The following is a 14,434-nucleotide window of genomic DNA, read 5'->3' as shown; positions in this document are numbered from 1 at the left end:
ATACATAAGCTACTGTTTAAATCTTTTAGAGAATATGTCCATTTATTACTTGTATAAAAAAGTATTAGACTGTTGACACTAATCATTATAACAGTAGTAAATAATTAAGAAAAATATCAGTTTATTATAATATTAAAATACTAGATATTTTTTTAGAAAACTTCAAAAATGGCATTAACAAGAAAAATAGAAATTCCTCCATACAGAAAGTATATATGAATGAATCCATCAATTAAGTTGCTGTGACTAGAACATAAAGGAATGTTAAAGTAGAGAATCTCTCCTCAGCAAAAAGATTCACTAATTCAGTGAATTTTCAAAGATCCCCAAATCTACTTCTTTGTTAGGGAACAATTCTTAATCAGTAAATCTGGGAAATCCATTTTTAAACCTTGAGCTGGTGCTCACATGAACCTGGTGAATTCACAGTTAGAGGTCACATTTCCCTTGTTTCTCCAAACTAGAAACAAATTTACATTAGTTTATCTCATATAAGAACCAAATCCCCTTCCCCTTAGAAACATTCCCTGAAGTCTTTCAGTTCAAAGTACCATTGCTGCTGCAATCTGTGCCATTTCCCCAAATCCTAACTATGGCCTCTTTCACCCCAGTTCATACAACACAAAAGGTTATACAACACAGAGATAAAAAAGTGGTCCAGCCCCCTCTTTGTGAATCTGATGCCACCCCCACCTTGTATTCTGTTAAAGGGTTCAGCCTATGATAGTGTGATGGTTCAGATTATTAAAGCTCAAATGGGCTTTAGAAATGAACTGACTCATCTTCCTCATTTTACAAAGAGGGCTCTAAGGCTCAGAAAAGTAAAGTCACCTGCACATAGGCTAAGAGCAAGTTCACAGCAGATCCAAGAGAGCTTAGGTCTCCATATTCCCAAGCCACAGTTCACTCCACTATTTAGGGAACAGGGTGAAGCCAGAGGGAGCCTAGGATACTTAGGCCAAGAAGGAATCACAAATACCAGATGTGGAACTCAGGAAAGTACAAGAGGAAATGGCAATATAGCATTCCAAACAATATGAAATGGCATCAGCAAACGGGGCCAGTGGGCAGCAGATATAAGCTGTCAATTATAGCAAAAGAGTCACATAATTATGAAAAACAGATTCAATCAACAGTTAACTATATAAACAAAAAATTCCAAATATAACCTAAAAAGCAAAGAATTATTTTGTAAATAAACATTTATTGGGAGTATAACAGTCAATGTTTGTAATCAATGTTTTCCTCATTTTTTTTTTCACTTGCCATTGGAAAGAAAAACATTTTACACTGAGATCCAGTATATCCATTCATATAAGTACAGAAAAACAAAATAACAATTTTGGGTAAAATACCCTTACTATGTACGATAAAGTAAAAATATAATAAAGTTAATATTAAATATGATTTTATGAACATTTTATAAAATAAATTTAAAATGTCAAAATAAATACTGAAATGAATTTCAAAATAAACAAAAATAAAAAATATGCTTGTCAAAAATCTATTATATTCATTTAATGACCAACTAATGGTTTTCGTGCAGTTGAACAAGCATGGTGTAGATTAGACAGCAGGAGTGAGCTCCTAGTTAGAAAGACTTTCAGCAGCCTGGGAGATGTAGTGATGTGATGCTGGGTATACCCCGTCGCCAACCACTTCCTTTAACAAGCCTGAGTTTCAGTCTCTTCCCTTGTAAAGTGGTATTAATTATTCAACTTCACAGGGTAGTTGAGGGCCATATTAAACAGTTCTATATTTCCTGAATTCTAACATGTTAATTTTTTCACATGTGAAACTATCTTGGATATTTCAGATTTCACTTAATAATCTTCATGCATAATTAATGTGATAGCACTTCCTTTTCCCTGAAAGAGCTGCTGTTAAATGGATGTTACTCTTGAATAGAGTATAAATTGATTACATGTATTAGATCACAAAAAAAGAGTACTATAGAACCAAAGACCTCCATGTTTCTTTTGAACCCAGGAGGAAAATGGAAGAAAAAGAAAAACAGGTTGGTTTTTTTTATATAAAAGCCTGGGAAAGGAGTGAGTCTTCGGTGGACAAAAAGGAGCACAGTATAGGGTTTTTTGAGAGCTAATTATTCTACCCATGTCCCTGTAACTTCAGTCTCTAATGGGGATGGTATTAGGTAATTATTAACCCACTAGTAGTAGTAGAGAAAACCTCATACTACAATTCACACAAACCAAAAAAGACTAAGAATCAAGGAAGTCACTGTTTCGATTATCTTATCAAAAGATAGGTTTAGTTTATTTAAAACAATGAAGTTAAAGAAGTAAATCTCTAAAATGACAATGCATGCAAAGCTTATTCAGTGTTGGATTCTCCAAATATAAACTGAAATTACATGAACAAAACAGTTGTCACATGTGTGCCATTCATAATTACCCACGATACTGGTAGGGCAGATGACAGAGTGTTATAAATGACAGGCTTGTATTCGTAGAAACCAGGGGGAGGGAAGTAAGGCAGGATGGTAAAGAGAAAGGAAAAGAGAAAGGGAGAAAGGAATCACACATTTAAAAAAAAAGAAAATACTTTTTCATTCTTATAACTCTTCTTTGGTACATGTTTTCTTACAAAAGTATTCTTTAACTATGTTATATCTCTTTATTGAAATAAATATCAATACTATTTTTCTCTACTATACTATATTATCCTATATAATAAAAGGCTGATATGCAAATCGACTGAACAGCAAATGACTGGTCGCTATGACACACACTGACCACCAGGGGGCAAGACACTCAATGCAGGAGTTGCCCCCTGGTGGTCAGTGTGCTCTCCTTGTGGGAGTGCACCAGAAGCCGGGCTGATGGCTGGCTAGCACAGTGGCAGTGGCAGGAGCCTCTCTCGCCTCCACTGCAGCACTAAGGATGTCTGACTGATGGCTTAGTCCTGCTCTCCATGGGGAGCAGGCCTAAGTTGTCAGGCATCCTCTGAGGGCTTCTGGACTGCGAAAGGGCACAGGCGGGACTGAGGAATCCCGCCCTCGCCACCCCCCCACCCATGTACGACATCCACCCAGTGTACATATGTTCTGCACCGGGCCTCTAGTAATATTATAATACTATTAGAGGCCCAGTGCACAAGACTTTGTGCACTCAATGGGCGGGGGGGGTCCCTCAGCCCAGCCTGTGCCCTGTCACAGTCTGGGACTCCTCAGGGGATGACCACCTGCTGGCTTAGGCCCACTCCCCAGGGGATTGGGCCTAAGATGGCAGTCAGACATCCCTCTGGCAGCACGGGAGCCCTCGGGGGATGGCCATTTGCAAGGGGGGAGCAGGCCTAACCTGCAGTTAGACATCCTTAGCGTTGCTGAGGAGGCGGGAGAGGCTCCCACCACCACCGCTGTACTGGCAGCCATAAGCCTGGCTTGTGGCTGAGCAGAGCTCCCCTGTGGGAGAGCACTGACCACCAGGGGGCAGCTCCTGCATTGACCGTTTCCCCCATGGTGGTCAGTGTGTGTCATAGTGACCAGTCATTCCCAGTCGTTCTGCTGTTAGGGTCAGTTTGCATATTACCCTTTTATTATATAGGATAGAGGCCTGGTGCATGAGTGGGGGCAGGCTGGTTTGCCCTGAAGGGTGTCCCAGATCAGGGTGGGGGTCCCACTGGGATGCCTGGCCAGCCTGGGTGAGGGGCTGATAGCTGTTTGCAGGCTGGTCACACCCCCTTCAGGGTGGGGGTCTCCACTGGGGTGCCTGGCCAGCCTGGGTGAGGGGCTGATGGCTGTTTGCAGGCTGGTCACACCCCCTTCAGCGTGGGGGTCCCCAGTATGGTGCCTGGCCAGCCTGGGTAAGGGGCTGATGGCTGTTTACAGGCTGGCCACACCCCCTTTAGGGTGGGGGGGTTCCCACTGGGTTGCCTGCCAGTCTGGGTGAGGGGCTGAGGGCCGTTTTCAGGCTGGCCAAGCTTCCCAGCGATGGAAGCTCCCAGCCTCTTCTTTTTTTCTTTTCTTTTTTTATTCTGGGATTTATTTACCTTCTATAATTGAAACTTTGAAGCCTTGAGTGGAGCTCAGAGCCGGCCAGGGAGGGTGGGAAGCTTGGCTTCCTCCATTGCCAGGGGCAACCCAAGCCTCCTGCTCACTCCAGCTCTGTGGCCACGGCCAGCTGAAAGCAGGTATCTGGGGTTAATTTATCTTCTATAATTGAAACTTTGTTGCCTTGAGTGGAGCTCAGAGCCAGCTGTGGCAGGCAGGAAGCTTGGCTTCATCCATCACTGGAGCAAGCAAGCCTCCTACTCGCTCCAGCTCTGTGGCTGCTGGCCGCCATCTTGGTTGGGTTAATTTGCATATAGTCGCTCTGATTGGCTGGTGGGTGTGGCTTAAGATGTAGCGAAGGTATGGTCAATTTGCATGTTTGTCTTTCATTAGATTAGATAATATTATAATACTATAATATTTCATCACAATTATACATTATATGGTGTGAAACAGTAATGATACTTAATATACCAACCCTTCAAACACCTGTGCTGTTTGCTCGGGATTCAGGATCAGACAGCTGTGGTAGCGCCTGAGAATAGCCACGATGCAGACACAGAGGCCCGTGGTATAGCTGCCTGCGAGGCTGGAGGATTTCAGGAGCAGTTCGGCTTCCACAACACTCAGTTCATTTAGTAACTACAATGAGAGAAAAGATCAGATGAAAACGTAGCTGCAAAGCACATAGGTAAGCATTTATTTTTAAAAACCATGCATGTATTGAGTCATTCTAGTAATACTTTTATCTCACCCCTTATCCTGCCCCAGGGCCATATACATATACATAACCTGTCTCAGAAAACACACCCAGTGAATTACAATGATTTTCATTTTTTATCCTTTACCAAATTATGGAGTTTTTCTTTTATGTAGACACCAAGGTACATGCAGTTAGAAAGTATCCAATACTAAAGTAGTTACCAACACTTTATGGCAGCACAAAGCTAAAGCTCTAGACGGAATAATTTCAGAGAACATTCCACCTCTTTTTTCTCCTTTCCCCCTTCTTTTTAATAAAACAAACAGAGATTATTAAGAGAATAAGCAATAGAAACCAACTTTCATTTCTATTTACTAACAACATAAGATAAGAAATATACTCAATATATATATATATATATATATATATATATATATATATATATATATATACTATAGCGGGGCAAATCAAATTATAAGGTTCTATTGTTTTGCTCTTAACTTAAAATATACTCTACTATAAACAGCAAATAACCTTTTATCTTTCTCAAAGCAAAGTAATAAAAAGACAAAAAAATACCCTCAAAACATTCCCATTTTTTAATGACTATTACTAGTATATATTTTAGCACAGTATTATAATCATTTAACTGAAAACTATGAACAAAGCTGCAATAAAAAAGCTATTTGAATACTGTTGATTTGGAATGTCTCAATTATTAAAAAATGCACTGGTGGCTCATTTTTAATTGGACAATGCCTGGTACATTTCCTTTCCTAAAATGAGAGAAGCAAGGTCTCTTTGACACCTGTATTGAGAAGTCAATTAATCCATTGATGTTCAGTGCTGGCTCCATGAGGTCGAAGATGAGCTGAATATGGTGAGCTAAAGGGAGGTGATAGGAAGTCCCGGACGCAAAGCTTGTGATCTGCTCCAGCACATTGTTAGAGATCTGTGCAAAAAAGGTGAAAATAATGATAAGGCCAATATCCAAATAATTTTTATTTATTAAGAAATTTGAATTTATATGTGATTCTACTTAGAAGACAGTTAAAACCTATTTCTACTGAAATCCAAACCATGTACAAATTGACTTCCTTATTGCAACTATAACTGAAGAAATAAGCCAAGTCATCATAAGATCTAGACCCTAATTAATTTCCAGATAATATCTATTTGAATATCAATGGATTTATAAAATAAAACAGAGTTGGTTTCTTCTCAACTGTACTTTATTTATCATGAACAGATTTCTCTCTTATTAATAGCAATGTAGGACCATAGTGTAAAAACATGAGCATTACATTAGAGATATTTTACATAATGTTGATTATTACCATAAGGTAAAATATTTTCAAAATAAAAATTAATTCTTCTGAGGAAGACAACCTGACCCTTAAAACTGAGCTACTCAATAGTTTGAGATGCTTCTAAATATGTTTTAAAAGCATATTTATAAAACCAACTAAGGCCAGAAACATATACTACATAGGAGACTTTTAAGAAAATATGAATATCCCAAATGTATAATAAACAGCTTTAAATGGCTACCTGAGATGTTACTTGATGCTGATCAAAATATGAAAGGAGCTGAAGTTTTGTGAACACAGTCTCGAGCGTTGGAAATGCCTCCTGCCTGCTCTTCCTGGCTCTTGGTCCTTCATCTCCAACTAATAAACATATAACACATTATTTTTCATTCAACAGAAACTCTTGGGTTTTCAATGATTCTGTTTTTATTGAAATATAACATACAGACAAAAAAAGTGCACAAACTCTATGAATCTCTACAAATTAAATACACTCGTAATGAAACTCAAGTCACAAAATCACATATCAGAGCACTACACACTTGATGGGTTCCCCTCCAGCCACTTCCCTCTCTCCCCGGGACAAGATCCTAACTCCTAACAGCTTAGACTAATACTGCCCACCTCGGAACTTTATATAAATACAACCATACAATATATACATCTAATATCTGGCATCTTTCACTCAACATTGTGTTCTGAGATTAATCCATATTGTTACTGCAATATTAATTTGTCCTAAAATTAATACCTCCCACTTTGTACCACATTCCAGCGTTTGACTAACCACTATTTATTTATACTTTGCAGTGAGTTGTTTCTAGATTTTGGTTACTATGACCAGCACCTCCAGGAACATTTCTGACTGGCTTTTGAAATAGAAGACCGTAAGGAAGTGGGGAATCACCCAGGCTCATTCTGATTTAAGAGGAAGCTTCACTGGCATCTTCTTAGGAGACTTACTGTGATATTTTCCCAAACAGCTTAATATGTAAAAAAGAAAATTTACACACATGATTCCTAACTATTTTAGGGGTAGAAAAAAATAAAATTCCTCCACATTAATGGGAAAATGCAACACTTATTTTAGCATAAAGAACTTTGAGAAAATTATAATAAAAATGTTTTAAAATATGCTATCCCAGAGGGACTCTTTATTCTTTCTTAAAAGTTTAAAGGATAACATCCAAAAATAATTAGATGCAGTTTTTAAATATTTTGTAATGTATGTGTATACAAAGGTAAATCTAAAAACAAAAAGAAAAGGTTGGATTATATGATGTCTAAGGTCATTTCCAACACAAGGATTCTAACTAGTCAAAGGCTACGGTGACAAGTGCACTATCACTCACATCTCTGCCCGGCCCTCTTCTACCTGTCCCCCCCACACCCCCCCGCAATCACCATACTGTTATGTTTAAGAGGGTTTTTGTGCTTTTTTTTTTTTTTGCCTAATACCTCACATTTTATTTGGAAAAGTTTAATTCAGAGACAAAGATTACACACCTCTATTAAACTAACAACGACTTCACTAAACAGCATAAGATTTTGTTAATGACAAATGTAATGATGTTAAAAAGTAACATTAGAAGACAGGATACTTCCCTTTCAACCATAAGCAATTACAATTTAAGCCCTCACCAAAATCTTCCCTCTGCCCACCAAATAAAAACTCTGGCTTTTTTCTGTTCATTTCCTAAAACAAACAAACAAACAAGCCCTGAAACCAGAGTAAATCAGAATTAAAAGGTGACGAGCAACATAAGGTACAAGACTGTGCCACTTTTACCAATAACACCAAAGAACGAAAACTAGTAAGTTCATTAAACCTATTTAGTTTTCCATTTAGCTGATCACGCGTCATGAGCACGTTTAAAATATCCAAGTTTGGAATTTTTCATTAACTAACCGCACTGATCCAAGGCTGAAAGCGCACATCAACCATGTTGGGTACAATGTGGTTTAAAATTGAAGTTAAGATATTTAGTTCTTCCTGGGACCAAAGCAAAAACACAAACTAAAATAACACAGATGAGGAAGTAGATCCATCATGAGAACTCACAGATGCATCTCTTTTGTTTGTTTGTTTATGCTAATAAGCTATAGCTAACTTCTTAAAATCTCACATAAAAATATACAATTGGTTATTGGTAATTCTTATTCATTTTTAAAAATATAAAAATATTAGTGGTGGTTTTCAATGGAATACTTTATTTTAAAAATATTCACATGAATAACATGAATAATTCATAGTAATAGATATTCTTATTCTTTAGTTGCTTAATTTTGGTTGTCTTTTTTTCAAAATCTTTAAACCCTACAAGTTTTGGCCTTCTAGTTTGATAAACCTCATTAATATTTTCAAAAGATGCACCATTGAAACACAAAGATGACTGACTAGTCCAGCAGTTCTCAACCTGTTGGTCGCGACCCCTTTGGGGGTCGAACGACCCTTCTGCATATCAGATATTTACATTACGATTCATAACAGTAGCAAAATTACAGTTATGAAGTAGAAACGAAAATAATTTTATGGTTGGGGGGGTCACAACATGAGGAGCTGTATTTAAAGGGCCAGAAGGTTGAGAACCACTGGACTAGTCATATAAATGTAAAATAGGTTTGACCACCTTCAACTGGAAATGTCGTAAAAGCTTTAGATTATAAATGCCCCTAGATAAAGCCTGGTTGATGTGATAACACTCCTAATGGAGTTCCTAAAAATCATATTTTTAGTGTAGCCAGAAATCAAATACATGCTTACACAAGCTCCCTTTTCCTGCCTTATCAATGCTCATCTTCGCTGACAAAAGCTCGCAAATTTCCTTAATCTAAGAATAGTTAGCTAGCTTCTGGTGAGCACACTAGGTTTTAAGTAGTGACTTAAATGTGGACTATCAAAAGATAGATCTAATTAAACATTTCTGGGTGAGGAATTTTAAAATGAGGGAAAGACAAAAATCCACTTTGAAGATGCCTCTTCACAGTGGTGTTTCCATCACTGGTATCTCGAAAAGCAGCATGAACAACAATTGTCTCTGTGAGTTCATAAGCAAGACTTGCCTATTTAAGAAACTGATACAAAGATAGCAGAGACTATGGTCTGGCATGAAAAACTACAAAGGAAGGAAGTAGACTCAACAGAAAAAGATACCACATTGCTTCCTTCCTCTTCCTACCCTCTCAGTTTTCCAAAAACCAAAAATTCCATAGGATCTGGAAAGACTCTAAATTAATCTAAAATTTTTTAAAAAATGTATTACTAAAGCTTTGAACTGAGATAGTGTCCACCCCATTCTCAAATACACAAAGAGGTGTTTCAGTAGTCTCTGCTCCCTACTTAACACGGCTTCTAAACCCAACCTTCTAAATGCAACCCATTTCCTCTTTCTCAAAAAAAGAGAAAAAAGCAAAGGGACAGATCAACAGTTTTTCTTAGCAATTGTGTTCTTTGCAAGCTCAATAAGGACAAACCAACAACAACAGGGTTTCATTTCCCTTCCAGGACTCTTGGTTGTCCCCTGGCAAGCTGGTGAAGTGCAAGGTCCTTAACCAGCAATAGAAGGAAGTTAGGGAACATGATGCAAATCACATGAAGGTCAATTTTCCATTGTGTGTGCTCTGAGGACTAGACTGTGACTAATACAGTGGCAACATGACACTCAGAGTGAAAAGAGAGCCTTGTACCTTGTTTCTGCCTGTGCCCCTCTATTGATGGAGAGGAAAGAGAGCTATTTGCATTAGTTATATCTGCACTTTCCTGTAGGAAAGATCTAGCATGGAAAAGCTCTAGAAATTCATCTGCTTAAAGTCTAAAGGATCCCCTGTGGAGGGGTTCATAAAAGAGTATTTATTTTGTACTGAACATCAAAGTAGGGTTTCTAGAGGTGGCTTATACCAAGTGCAGGAAGTGTGCTGTTTGCATAGGGAAAACTGAAACCTCCCCCCTTGTATTATTTAAGTAGTAGAAAAAGAAATACCACTGGTGGTAGTGGAGTATATATTATATCATATTTTAAATCATGTAACTGCCTAATAAAATAAACAAACCTTGAAAAGAGTAATTAGGGAAATGTAAAGTGGATAATTACAAAATTTCAATTATGCAATGTAGTGACATAATGTAAAGGCATAGCTTCACTGTTAAAACTATGTAAAAGGCCAGGGGAAAGAGTATTCCAAGTAAAGAAGGCATTATATAGAGCAAAGGCCTAATTTTCTTTTTCACTTGAAAATATTTGGTGATACTAGTCACCATTACATATTGCGATTATTCTTCTGAATAATGTAAGAAAAGATCAGCAACTACACTGTCATGACTTTCAGTTATCATGCAATATAAGTACCCAGAGCAAACTACAAGCTTGAGAAAGGCTGGTAAAGAATAGGAGAATCACTTCCAAAGTAAGGGGTTTCCAACTCATTCTTCAATACTTCATTTTTGACTATTGTAGAAAATTCGGGAAGTAAAAAAAAAGTAGAAAATAAAAACTACCTACATCTACTCATAAAACGTGCTATTTTAATAGACGGATTACTATAAATGGAACCAAGGCCTTAAAATTTCAATGTGCTTATTCATATTTCAATGTGACAGTCATTCAGAAGAGGAAACACTGGGGACACTGCCATCTACAAACTTGATAAAGACTGCGCTAAGGGAAGGACATAAGCCAGCACAAGGGGAGCAAGTGCATTCGGGCGCTTTACCCCCCATCTCTGTGGTGCTCTTCTTATTTAGGATTTTCAAAATATCTCTGGTAATCTTCTTCAGCTGATGCCTCGCTTCATCACGTGCTTTGCCCACACCATACAGAAGAACTGTGCGCTGGTTACATTCATGGCTTGAAGACTCATCCTGAAAAACAGAAAAGTGCACTGTGAAGCCCTTGTCTGCAGGCGCAGGGCTGCACTTCGAGTCCAGGAAGTGCACTAACCACAGCATCTCTATGCTGGCTGGCCGTGGTGGCACCCGCCCACCTTTCAGTTCACCTCAACCTCCACTGGCAACACCTGGTTTTTCCAGTTTGGAACTTGCTAAAGTTATTAAAAGTGTCAACTAACCTGAAGTCTTAATAGAAGCAGTTGATGTGGGCGACCCCTACAGAGTAAGTTTTGACCACTGAAAACTTTTCATTGTTTAAAATTTAGCCTGGTGTTAATTTCACATCATATTTACATATTATCTAGTTGTACTTTTTCCTTAAGGAAAATGTTATTTTTTAGTAAGTTTGGTTTTCTCTATACAGCATCATTAAATATTTTATATTTATAAAAAAATCTTCCTAGGACACAACTACTTTTATAAAAGTGTTTCGTTTACTTCCAACACGACTGTGTAAGATGCATGTATATTTGTTTCCAATATAGCATGCAGGTTTCATTGGGAGGTAAATAGCTGGAAGTGCAAACATGTTCTGTCTGACACTAACTTCCCTTCTGGAGCGCCCCAGCCCTCCCTGCCCACAAACAGTGAATTCAAGAGCTGTTTCTCCCTCCTGGGGAGGGAGATCATTCAGTCACAGCAAACAACATGCACATACTGCTAACCACATTCCTCAGCCAAAGTCATACAGTTCAGGATGTGTTCTCTCTTAACACTTGGTTTTGAACTTTTCTACTAAATTTCCCTCTCAGATCTTATACTCTTTCATCTTCTTGGGATAATCCCCAGCTCTATCCTTCAGGCCATCTTCTTTTCTTACCATTTCTACATGTTGCCCCTGACAGGTGCTTTCCCTTCCTAACAGCAGCTAAGCCTAAGGAGCTTGCCTGAGAAAAGAACACCGCCCAGGAAACACACACAATATTCTGGTCCTAACTAGCAGTGGCTGCAAAAATCCTGGAGACATGGAGAAGCACAGCGTTTCATTTGCAGCACGCCACCTGGGCATGCTGCACAAAGCAGCATTTTGCTTCTACACTCTTGAAATAAGAGCCTGATCTCTCTCCTTCTGTCACTTTCCTCCCAGTCTTTGTCATTCTGTCTTTCTCGCTCACACACTTGAATTCAAGGCACCACTTCTCCCTGCACTAGTTCCTTTTTTTTATTACATTCTATCAGAAATCTACATTTGTACACCCTGACACTCCATCTTGCTACCCCACCCCCAAGCAATTATTGTTTCAGGTGTTCAAATTTGCCTCCTTACTAGTATAAAGGGGAGGGGAAGGCTAGGAGCAGGTCTCTTCTAGAAGCCACTGTTATTTAATACATCCTGAGTATCCAAATCTCCCCAAAATTTCCATAGGCAGACCTAACCACAGGATGAAGTCAACAGAGGTAATGATTCCCACACCTGGCTGCACATCTGAATGACCTGAGCTGCTTGTTAACTTTTGTTGTGGTCACAGAGCATTGCTGATATACTTCTTGTTTGTCTGCTGCACATGTGAACCTTAAAAAGGGAACAGAGGGCACTGAGGAAACTGTTCAACACCCAGCAGCACAGTCCTGTACCTGGGATTGTTTTCAGTGAAGGCACCTGTGGTCGAGTGGTTCTAATGTAAACTTCAGTAGGAGGCATGATGGAAAGATGTTAGCAAAGATATTCACAACTATTTATACAGTGTCTCCCCACAGCAGGACAAGGCACTAGGAACCCTGAGAAAATGCAAGGATGCCAGTTCCTTGTCCTCAAGGATTGCAGGTCCAGTGTCATAAAGGCAGCATTTACAGAGGGAGTAGGAGCCTCAGCAGGGCTGGTGTCCTGGGAAGGCCCTGCGCTCCTCACTAACACACAGGAGCCTGGGTGGGCATGAACAGTCATAGCCCAAGGTTGGGTCAGAGCTGTGAATGCACTTGGGTCCAGCTCCACGTCCAGAGAATGAGCCTTTCTGAGCCTCGGATTTTTCCTCTGAAAAACAAGGCAACACCACCTGCCCTGTGAGAATAACTGAGTAGCACAGGAGACAGTGCCCACTGCTGTTCATTCGTATTCCCTCACTTCCACTTCTCTCTCTCACACACACCCTACTCACACTGCCACGTTACTCAACATTTACCAGATACCGGCTGCATCCTTCCTTGGCTGTGGCCCTCCCACCACCTAAAATACTCGCAGCAGCCTCAGCTTCACTGGTGGAAATGCTCTGGCCATTTTCAGCCTCCGGGCCCTCACTCCCTCACTGCACACTAGTGAGAGCCCTCACCAGAGGAGCTCAGGGAGGAGAGAGAACCTTTGGAGAACTTATCACAGTGTAATTCACTTATTTTTTATGTATCTGCTGGTGTCTGTCTTCCCTGCTACACTATCTATTTGGTGAGGGAAAACCCAGGTCTGTTGTGTTCACATTTATGTTATTTTTTAAATTATCACCCAAGGATAGGTTTTTATTGATTTTTAGAGAGAGAGGATTCAGGGCAGAGAGAGAGAGAAACATCAATGTGAGAGAGAAACATTGATCAGTTGCCTCTGATATATGCCCCGACCAGGAATCAAACCCACAACCTAGGTATGTGCCCCAACCAGGGATGGAACCCACAACTTGGATATACCCCCGGACCGGAAATTGAACCCACAAATGGGACAGTGCTCCAACCAACCCAGCCACCAACCAGGGCCACATTTACATTCTTAATAGGCACTGATTAGCACTTAACATTCTTTGAATATACAATATAATGAATAAATAAGTGGACTAATAAAAAAACACATGACTAAAAGATAAAAACAAAAACTACTTTTGTAGGAAACTTAACCTGAAAAGTGCCGATAAAACTCAAAAGGAGAAATGAGAGGCAAAGAGAAAGAGCAAAAAAGTTTGTAGAGTGTAAACTAGATCTTAGTGGTGGGACTAAAAATAAGAAGCAAAACCAAGAGGTATTGATGGCAATTAGGAAAATATGGTGCATCTGAGTGAATGTTCATCTCACTGGGTTTCAAGATGGACTCACTAGACAAAGTATGTTGGAAAAAAGAAGAGTAGGTAACAATGGCAGGGAGCTCATAAATTCACCTTTAGGTGAGAAGAATTTAAAGGGTAGGTAGAAATCCTATATAATAAAAGCCTAATATGCAAATTGTCCCCTCAGGTGGGCAGTCAACGGGGAGTTCAAATGCTCGCTATGACGTATGCTGACCACTGGGGGGCAGCACGTAACAAGGCAGGAGTCAGCTGGGAGAGAGCACGCTGCCCTCCTGGCTTCCGTGTGGTGCCGCTGGGTGGCCCAGAGACCCACGCTGTGCTCTGGCCCGTGGTGTCTGGTCGCGCTCACCATATCTCCACGTGGGGACTTGGGCGCCATGCCTCAGACAGAGGGGGGTGCGCAGGGGCCCAGGGGCCCAGATACTGCCCAGGGCCCAGAGGTCAGCTGGAACCTGCCCTTCTATGCCAGATGCTCACCCTTCGATCACTGGCTAGGCTTAGGGATCGCTGGCCAGGCCTAGGTGCATGAATTTTGTGCAC

At 39.9% G+C, this 14,434-nt stretch overlaps 2 protein-coding genes across 3 annotated transcripts in view; one reads left to right on the top strand and one right to left on the bottom strand.

Annotated features, from left to right (window-relative positions):
- MED12L (mediator complex subunit 12L) overlaps positions 1-14,434 on the bottom strand; it is a 423,259-nt gene that overhangs the window by 84,030 nt on the left and 324,795 nt on the right. The window contains exons 19-22 of the mRNA XM_036350497.1: positions 10,736-10,883; positions 6,267-6,385; positions 5,524-5,667; positions 4,491-4,654 (exon numbers count right to left, since the gene is read on the bottom strand). Of these exons, the coding sequence (XP_036206390.1) occupies positions 4,491-4,654; positions 5,524-5,667; positions 6,267-6,385; positions 10,736-10,883 (575 nt within the window). The remainder of the gene's footprint in view (positions 1-4,490; positions 4,655-5,523; positions 5,668-6,266; positions 6,386-10,735; positions 10,884-14,434) is intronic.
- Positions 1-14,434, top strand: part of P2RY12 (purinergic receptor P2Y12) — a 52,357-nt gene that overhangs the window by 25,708 nt on the left and 12,215 nt on the right. Inside the window, exon 1 of one of the 2 annotated variants that reach the window (XM_036350505.1) lies at positions 10,882-11,133. The exons of the other annotated variant lie outside the window; for it this stretch is intronic. The gene's annotated coding sequence lies outside the window, so the exon portion shown is untranslated. Of the gene's footprint in view, positions 1-10,881; positions 11,134-14,434 lie in introns of those variants that run through there. 2 annotated transcript variants of the gene reach the window in all.

Source organism: Myotis myotis, unplaced genomic scaffold (assembly GCF_014108235.1).
Source record: "Myotis myotis isolate mMyoMyo1 unplaced genomic scaffold, mMyoMyo1.p scaffold_m19_p_2, whole genome shotgun sequence".
Taxonomy (NCBI): Eukaryota; Metazoa; Chordata; class Mammalia; order Chiroptera; family Vespertilionidae; genus Myotis; species Myotis myotis.
The sequence above is the reverse complement of the archived record's forward strand: the minus strand, read 5'-3'. Positions and strand labels throughout refer to the sequence as shown.